A 10,065-nucleotide genomic window follows, 5' to 3' on the forward strand; every position below is an offset into this window, starting at 1 on the left:
AAACTTTCATTTTGATAGCATATAATACCTACCGATTATATAACGATTACTGAATATTGCCAATCCATTAATAATTACCGATAGGTACAGCACCTTTTGACAATATTCACATGTCTCTAGCATCACTTCCAGTATGGTGTGCAGTTACAGATCCATGGTTTTCGAAGTGTCTATAGAACTGTACATCTTACCAAAATATTTTTGTTTTATTTTATAAAATCATATCACTTTATATCTCCCTTAATGACTGGTAAAATGATTGTAAAAATGGGTCCAGCCACATGATGACTTGCTTAATGACTAGATAGCTTAGTGACCAAAATTCCAGTCCCAATTGTGGTCATAAGTCAAGGACTACCTGTACAACTTCCCTAAATATTTTGCTTACTGAACACCTTATTTAGCTTGCAAAAGATAGAAAACATGCTTCAAAAAAGCAATTTTTTTCAGCACAGGATTTAGTTTGGAGACATTTTTTTCCAGTGTTAAAGGTTAAAAGGAAGCTGGGGGGAAAGGCAAACACTGCACCCAGAAATTTGTATACTAAAGAAAAATTTCTTCATTAAAAAAAACCATCACAGCTGTAGTAGATTCTAAAGCTGGGGCTTATGCAGATGAAAATCTAGTACACTTGTGACACAGAGATCATAATGAAGAATCATCAAATTCTTCCTTGATCCCAAAAAGTCTTTTTGATAGCATAAAACTGAATACAGATAGTCCTTGACTTACAACCACAATGAAACCAAAATTTCTGTTCCTAAGCAAGACAGTTGTTAACTAAGTTGTGCCCCATTTTATAACTTTTTTGCCATAGTTGTCAAATGAATCACTGCAGTTAAGTGAATTGTGAGGTTGTTAAGTAAATTTGGCTTCCCCCATTGACTTTGTTGGAAGCCAACTGGGAAAGTTACAAATGGTGATCAGGTGACCCTTGGGACATACTGTCATAAATACATGCTAGCTGCCAAGCACCCAAATTTTAATCATGTGACCATGGGGATGCTGCAACGATTGTAATTGTTATACGTTATAAGTCACTTTTTTCAGTGTTGTAACTTTGAATAGGGATTAAACAGAGGGTTGTAAGTCAAGAACTACCTGTAAATGTAAGCATTCCATGAATTGCAATGGAAAAAAGGAAAAGTTGAAGACTTTACCTTTGGTGTCTTCAAAACAAATTTATGCTTGCCTTCTTCAGGATGCATTGCTGACTTCATCTCCAGCAGCTTTGACACTTGCTTTGTGATCTGAAAGATATTTTTAATCACCGTAAATTACATAGTTATTGTTACTTACAATGTACAGTGTTTTTGTTTATTGCTGCATATTGGGATAGGCTCCTGACCCAAATATCCTTTTTCTATATTGTCTTACTGCACATTTTATCATTTTTTTCATGGCTCAACATAGCCACCACTTCTTCCCTCTTTAAATTTTTAAAAAATTACTTCAATATAAGTTGTAAACCCCCCCCCCCCGAAATTTCCTAGAAAGCTAGTAGAATAGGGAACAACACCTATTCTCAACTGGGGTTGATTTAGAAAGCAATAACCAATATTACATCAAGAAAAACAAACATATACTATATGCACAATATTCTGTCCAGTAAAGATTGTATACTGGTGCTGTTTCTTTCCCAACAGCATATAAGCATATAGCCTCTTACAGTATAACAACATTTCATTTACATTTTTGAAAACGGATGTTTATTTATTCTGCTTTTCAGATATATTAACCTAGCTTTGTAAGGATTTGGTATGATTTTACACTATAACCTTGAGGTATGCAAGATTAAAGTCACTGAAAAACTTGGAAATTTCTACATACATTTAATTATTACAAGAGCTTGTTACATAGCTTTCTTTGTGATTTCCCCCCTGCCCAAATCAGCAAAGCACAACTAAAAGGGAATCAATATTTAATGAGCAAAGAATGAGGAAGGTAAATGGAAGTGAGGAAACAGTTTCAATAGGATAGTATTAATGGTAGATTTCCAGGGCCAGCGCTTATCATTATAAAGATCTCTTCAGTCAATCTCAGATCCTCCTGAATACACAAAAACATCCATGTAATTTTCTTGGCAACCACGACCTTGTTGCCTTCTGGGTTTTTAAGGCTTCCCAATCTAGTCTACATCTCTGGGATTTTCCCGAGATCTCCAGCTCAACACTATGCTGTTTGGTTTATGGCATAATACGTTGTCACATTGCTGTACCAAAGGTGTTTTTTTCAGGACGCAACTGGACTTTGTGTTTCTTTTGAAGACGTTTTGCTTCTCATCCAAGAAGCTTCTTCAGCTCTGACTAGATGGTGGGGAATGGAAGGATTTATATTGCTTGCAGACAGATGGCCATTTGCATTTGGTCATTTGCATTCCTTTAGAGAGTGGTTGAAACCATTTTGGAGGTTTACCTGTGTCCTCAGGGTAACTGAGAAGTGCAAATGTGTGTGCAGCCTTCTTGGCTGCAGGACATTTTCTGCCCAGTACCCCTTAAAGTTGCGGTCACATTGCTGTAGTTTATTTTGAAGTAGCCCAAATATTTGATACAACATAATTCTATGCTCAAATGGTATATCAACTTGAGACTTGTATTAAGTGCATTTTCTTTCACCTGTACATAATGCAGTCTGACCCTTCGGGTAAATCAGTTCCACTTTGAAAATAAGCAGGAGGAGTGTGACATTCATCTAGCTTCTCACGTGGTCCGTGGTTTTACAAATTATTTGCCACTGCATTGTGCGCTTTCAATGTACCGTATCCTATTTTGACTTTCAGTGGTTCTTGTAGTCTGTTCTGTGTGCCACTAGAGAGAGATACAGTTTAGTATAAATTGTCCTAGTTCAGAAGGGTGGTTATTTACATGCAGGCTCTAGATTTTGTTTTAGTTATCATTAGAGATATTACATGGTGAAGCAGTGAGGAATAAGATGGTTGTATTGATTTGAGATATTTGCAAACCATATTTTAGGATAGACTACATTAAAAGGTCTTGTACAGTGTATAGTCACTGAGAAATAAAATCCATTTTCTTTGGTGGAGCTGTCTCCCAGATCAACAAAGGTGGTCACCTATGTTAATCACATAGAAGCAAAAATAAGAATATTGCCCAAAATATAGCAGCTTCTGCATCCTATGCTAGCAAGGAACATATATCTTTATATATATTGATACCTTGCTCAATAGTAGTATCTGTGAGAGGGATCTCGGAGTCCTAGTTGACAAACGCTTAAATATGAGCCAACAGTGTGCTGCAGCTGCCAAAAAAGCCAATGCAATCCTGGGTTGCATTAACAGAGGGATAGAATCAAGATCATGTGAGGTGTTAATACCACTTTACAATGCCTTGGTAAGGCCACACTTGGAATACTGTATCCAGTTTTGATCACCATGATGCTGAGACTCTAAAGATGCTGAGACTCTAAAAAGACTACAGAGAAGAGCAACAAAGATGACCAGGGATTGGAGGCTAAAACATATAAGGAACGGTTGCTGGCATTGGGATATGTCTCGTTTAATGAAGAGGACGACGAGGGGGGACATGATAGCAGTGTTCCAATTATCTCAGGGGCTGCCACAAAGAAGAGGGAGTCAAGCTATTCTCCAAAGCACCTGAAGGCAAGGCAAGAAGCAATGGATAGAAACTAACAAAGAGAGAGGCAACCTAGAACTAAGGAGAAATTTCCTGACAGTTAGAACAATTAATCAATGGAACAACCTGCCTCCAGAAGCTGTGAATGCTCCAACACTGGAGTTTTAAAGAAGAGACTGGACAGCCATTTGTCTGAAATGGTATAGGGTTTCCTGCCTGAGCAGGGGGGGGTTGGACTAGATGACCTTCAAGGTCCCTTCCAACATCATTATATTATAAAGAACCAATGCAGAAACTCCCAAACAGCGTGGTTCTTGCCCAGTAGAAATTATGAATGCTGTCTCACCAGTCCAATCTACGCTTTAGAACGGGTGATCTGTGATACCGTATGTTATGGACATAGAGCGCGTGCAGGTCAGTTCGAGTGCCTCTCTCCTGCACTTTATGAAAATTACGAACCTCCGAAATCTGGAATATGGAAAAAGATTGTCCATGCAGTAGTCCCGTGCATCGCCTTACCTCTTCCGGGCTAGCCTTCTCCTGCTTGAGGCGCCGCACCGTATCTGCCTGCTTCCTCAGCGCCTCTTCCTCAGCCATGACGATGACACCCCTTCGCCGATAATAAAAAATTTAAAAAAGGGAGAGAGAGCCGCCAGTCACCCTCCTTGCTTTCTCACCCGGAGAATTTAATCTTTTGGTCCCCTACGCATGCGTACTGCTTTGTATTGAGGCAGCTAAATCTGCCCACACTGCTCAACTCAGTGTGCAGCGGGGATGAGGTGGGACGAGTCGGAGCTGGATGATGCAAGAGAAACTAGCGAAGAGAGGAAGTGACGTTGCGCACTTTATTCCCCTTTATCCTCCTGGTGTTTCCGTTTTTCTTTTCGTTAGAAACCTGCGCCTTGAAGTTGCGGTCCTGTTCATCTCTTTTCAGAAATAAGCTCCTTTGACGCCAGGAAGCCATACGTTTAGGATCGGTTAATCTTAAAACACAGGAACTATATTTGCACATTTTCATAAATCATTTAACTACAATGGTTGGGTTCACACAACACTGTACCATAATATAGTTTATTGGCTTTAGTGTGCTGTGTGAACCCGTCCAGTTGCGATTATTCCAGGCAAACAAGGCTTAGTGTAATGCATGAATCCAGCCAATGGCCAATTCTAAGGGCTGTTTGGTGAGCAGCTATTTGGTGTCAGAACTTCATAGAAGCCACCATAAGCTAGGGATAAGGAGGATTGCACAAAGGCAGAGGTAGGCTGCAACAACCCCTAAATCTAAAGCATCCCATCTTTGAGATTGTCCTACCAAAATTTAGCAATTTTGTCTGTATTTTTAAGAAACCAGTTAGCATCCATTGATTTAAGACACCCATTTTAACCTCAGAACAAAAATTCCCAAATAATTAGGTTTTGTCTTCCTTAACCTTACTATATCTCCCCTACCACTTTATCAGAATACATATGTATGTAAGTGGAGATGAGGGCTCACACTATGTAAGATGCAATTTTTAAAAAAATGCTTTAATACAATTATAAATATTTTGGCTCTCATGTGAAGATGGTGATACAGTAAACGTTTATACATGGAACTCCATATCTACAAATACCTTTTTTGTGTTTCTCCTAGGATAAACACAGCTATTTTTTTATTAAAGAGTTTTTCATGGTTAATTTTACTTACTAATTTGGGAAATAAGTAATTAAGAAAAACTCTACATAACTTCAAGCCACCACAAATGGAGATTAATTAGTACATCAAACTCCTTTGTAGTGTCAAATGTGTATGCTCCCTTGATTAAGGCATTATCTACTAAGAATATTGTTGAATCTGTATGTAATGATAATAAAAATGAAGAAGACTTACAACAACTCTTTTTATCCAAATGGAGACCTGAGAGACTGCAAGCTCCATATGCCTGAAATGGGGCGCTTGATAAACAGAGCCTTCTGCTGTTTTTAAGCGTGCATTGGCAGCCATGTGGAACTTACAGTCTCTCTCAGGTCTCCATTTGGATAAAAAGTGTTTCAGCGCCTATGGAGCGCTTCAAAACGCAGTGAATCCCTGCATTTTGAAGCACTCCATAGGCGCCGAAACACTTTTTATCCGAATGGAGACCTGAGAGAGATTGTAAGCTCCGTATGCCTGGAATGGGGCATTGAGGACAACACACTGAGTGTGGTTGGTCAGCCACTTACTAATCCATCTGGTGGTGATGCTGTCTAACCCACATTTTTCTATCTTATTAAGTAGTAGGTTGTAGTCTACTTTATCAAATACATTACTGAAATCCAAGCAAATTATATTCACAGCATTCCTTTAGTCCACTAATTTTGTCACCTTGCCAAAGAAGGCAAGAAGATTTGTCTGGCATGATCTCTTTTTGACAAATCCATGTTGGCTTTTGGTTATGACTTTGTTTGCCTCTAGGTGTTCACGGATTTGTTGATTATCTTTTCCAGAATCTTCCCAGGTATTGAGGTCAGGCTGATAGGTCTGTAGTTCCCTGGATCCATTTCCCCCCCTTTTTTGAAGATGGGAACTACATCAGCTCTTTTCCAGTCCTCTGGTAGTTCCCGAGTGCTCCAGGATCTTTGAAAGATATAGTTCAGTGGTTCTGATATCACATCTGTCAGTTCCTTCAGAACCTTGGGGTGTAATCCATCTGGTCCTAGTGACTTGAACTCGTCTAGGGCGGACAGGTGCTTACTTATCATTTTCTTTCCTATTTTAACGTGTTTCTAACACGTGGGTGGGTGGGGCTCTAAAGAGATTAGGAAATGCCTGGGCCCTGGCTCTCTCAGATAGCCCTTCCTGCACTGGCAATTCACTAAATTGGGTGAACAGAGATCTGGGCTCAAGATTCTCTTTGTTAAATTTCTCTTTGACTGTAGTTGCTGTATGATGCTGTGAAAAGATATAGTTGCTTTAAAGAGGTGCAAACATGCACTATATTCATGCATTCCAAAGCACCAATCAGAAGTGCTCGTAGCTTACTATGATACTTCCTTTTTACTTGTACAATGAAGAGCAAATTTCCACTCTCTAATTGATTTTTTAAATTTCATACAGTAGCCAGGCTTTGACAGTATCACTGACTAAGGAGGAATGAAAACACCCCAACTGCATTCCAAAATCATTTAGAACCGTCTGGCACAAACGGTTTAACTGATGCAATGCATCTACAGATATACAATTGATCCATTTAAGACTAACTATGGCAAGTGCATAAAACAGAACAAAAGATCTATAGTATTTATTACTGCATGTCTAAAGCCAGATATTAATTAGGACAAAGCTATATAATTTGAACAGAGGTCTGAGGGAGATGAGTGGTTTAGAAATATGAAATGTAAATACCGTAAGTAAAATCTAAGCATTCAATAAGCATGTCTTGGTAATATTTTTTTCAACTGGGTCTCCATATTGCCTTCATCTCATCCCAACCTAGGATTTAATAGAAACTTCACGCAAAACAAAATTTTGGAAATTTTCACTTTCATTAAACAAATAGCTAGTTTGCAAATATGATTTACAACTGAATGAAGCATTCCATTCTTTTCTTTTTCTGTTGACTATTTTGAGTTAAGAGAAGTTGCTTGATATTTGAAACTGCAGGGCAAGCTATATATGTAACTGGATATTTAGGCCCCCAATAACGTTGATTGGGGGGGGTGTGTGTGTGGGGGGGGAAGAAAGCTACCTCGACTGCATTTCTATGCTCTTAATTATTTGCTAGAGTTAAGGAAGGGCTCTATGTTAATAGTGACTGTTCCTCTGTGAGCAGGCTGGCATCTTTCTCCTTCTGTCCTAGCCACTTTTTACAGAGGCATGATTGAGAGCATTTTAACAAACTGCATCACTGTTTGGTTTGGTGGCAGCAGTGGCAGATAGAAGGTCCATACAGAGAGTGGCAAGGACAGCGAAGATTATAGGAAGCTCGTTTCCTGTTATTCAGGACACTGTTTATAAGCGCTTTGTGCTTAGAGCTTGAAGCATTGTTAGGGACCCCACACATCCACTTTACGGTTTATTTCTGTTGCTCCCCTCTGGGAAGAGCTTTCGAAGTATTTCCAGGACTACCAGATTCTGTAACAGCTTTGTTCCCTGTGCCATCCATCTGGTAAACTTGCAAAACTTGTTTTTCTTGCCATGTACATGCATATATTCGAACTAGGCTGTGTTGTTTCTCTGTGTCATAGAATACATGTGGGTATATGGGTATATGCAATTTTTTGTCATATTTATGTAGTGTTATTGGAGGTGGTGACCCTCTGAGATCTATATGCAATGAAATTTCATTTTAATTTATGGCGATTAGTGTACATTTAAAGTGACAAGTTATTCTATGTCAACCTGATAACCCGATTACAGTTGCTAATCTTAAAGTCCTAACTCCATTCTCCCACCAAATCACTGCTTCAGTCATTTTTAGATCACCACAAAGCGGATTAACTCCCAATGCTCCCCTATTTCTAGTTCAGTTAGGTGGGTAGCTGGGGCTCTTCCTATGAGAGATCCATCGGCCTGCTCAAACCTTATGGGTAGAGGTAGCAATTTCGCTCTAATGCGCAGTTTTAGTACAGTAGGGAGGTTGATCAAACATCGAGTGCATCCTAAATTGACTAAAATGTTCAATTCCAACTGAGCCCGATTTTGTCACCAGTATTTTGGCAGAAAAAGCAAAAGGTGGGACAGACTGACTCATCATTGGGTCGTCTTCCCCCCCATCATCGCTGTCATATGGGTCTGGTGTAGGCAGGCGTTTAGCTGGCTCCTTTTGCTTCGATATCCATATCTGTAGCTAAGTGGTACCAATCATGGAGTTGATTAGGATTGCCCCTGCAGATGCATGTCTGGAATAGGTTGCGATCCAACCCTGCTTTGAAGTAGTGGATCAATGACTGCTTGGGCCTTCGAAAGTCTCTAAGTATTCTCTTGCTGGCCGACCCCTCTGCTTCACATTGTGGAGGTCTTTCTCTGCCTCTACCATTTGGGATTTATCCTCAAGTCGGCCCTCAATCCATACGTGAACAGATCAAAGTTCCATAACTTGGGTGCCTACGCCTCTCGTAGGCCAGACTTCCACTTCACAGCTCCCCCTCCAGATTGTCAGCTACAGCATCAATCATCTCGGCTTCATCCAAATACGTCCGTTCATAACAATTAATGTGAGACCACACCTGGTTCAGGAAGATAGTCACCTTTTCGGGGTCTCCATCAAAAGTGGTCTTAAGAGGTGGGTCGGCTGGGCGGTGATCCCAAAGAGCCTGCAGTATGCCAGGGAACTGTGGTTGGGGCTGCTGCAACCCCCCTCATCAGAAAACCCCTGGTGGAGGTCTTGGGCTGGCAGGACGCCTACGGCAGTCAGGGCTGGCACGATGTCGATAGGGGTCAAGTTCCACTGGGCGCTGGTGGCGATCTGGGCTGGCAGGATGCCAATGGCGATCGGCGTTAGCATAGTGCCAATAGCACCCATTAGCTTGCAGGGCTAATGGGACGCCTGTGTCGCTCGGAGCTGGCAGAACGCCTGTAATATTCAGGACTAACCTGTCATTGGGATCGATCTGGGCTGACCTGGCATCGGTAGCGGTTGGGGCCCCGCCAGTGCACCAGACTTGATGTCAGGTCAGGCTTCGGTAGTGGAGAGGCGGCCCACTAGATCACCAGAGGACTAGGACTCTGTCGGGGTGGCGGAGGTTCATGAGATCACTTGTCCTCCCGCCCACCTGAAAACACCTGGCAGATGGCTTGTCTTCCTTCGCCCATCTCCAGCCGATCAAACTTCTCCCTCAGGCGTTCCACTGAGTAGCTGTGGATGGCCATCAGATACTTCCACTCACCGGATTTGTCCCAGGCTGCTTACCGCTTTGCTTTCATCACTACTGGCAAAAGAAGAGTAGGCAATGAAATCAGGGGGAATTCAACCTCTGCAGCCTTTAGCGTGCTCTTGAGAGGCAGGGCAGCGTTGGACTGCCAGGTCCTCACGAGGATGATTGCTTCCTCCTTCTGAGTCAGCTTCTCCACCGGGACTTCACAGGTTTGGTCTCGTTCTCCACGAAAGCAGCAGCCTGCGTCTCATCTGATGCAGCTGCTCCAAGGCTCGAAATTGATTCTCCTTTCTTTTCCATCTCTGCATCTTCCCTGAGTCTTTGTCGTCCTCCCAAGGGTTGGGTAGGTGACCGGGGCTCAGGACCCCATGGATAAATGAATTTTGGAGTCTTGGTTTAATGTCATGGTTCCGATCGATGAGACCAGTAGAAGTAAGAACTCTGAGGCAATTGCTTTCCTCAAAGAACACTTTTAATGGCTACATAATATCAGCACGAACAAAGGTAAAACCAAGACTGAAAGTCCCCCCCCAAAAGGTTACAAAGTAAAAGTTGAACTTCCCACCCCTTAGTGTGTCATACATCACAATCCCCAATTAACACCTTTGGCGAGCTTCCTAATAGTAGCTCCAGCCCG

The 10,065-nt window shown here is 41.5% G+C and overlaps 1 protein-coding gene across 1 annotated transcript in view; it reads right to left on the minus strand.

Moving 5' to 3' along the window:
• Positions 1-4,233, minus strand: part of HARS (histidyl-tRNA synthetase) — a gene marked incomplete in the record, with an annotated part of 38,570 nt that extends 34,337 nt beyond the window's left edge. Inside the window, 2 exon segments of the mRNA XM_015811602.1 lie at positions 1,161-1,250; positions 4,113-4,233. Coding sequence (XP_015667088.1) covers positions 1,161-1,250; positions 4,113-4,190 — 168 coding nt within the window.
• Positions 4,234-10,065: the final 5,832 nt, after the last annotated feature.

This window comes from Protobothrops mucrosquamatus, unplaced genomic scaffold (assembly GCF_001527695.2).
Source record: "Protobothrops mucrosquamatus isolate PMUCROS unplaced genomic scaffold, P.Mucros_1.0 scaffold45, whole genome shotgun sequence".
NCBI classification, from domain to species: Eukaryota; Metazoa; Chordata; class Lepidosauria; order Squamata; family Viperidae; genus Protobothrops; species Protobothrops mucrosquamatus.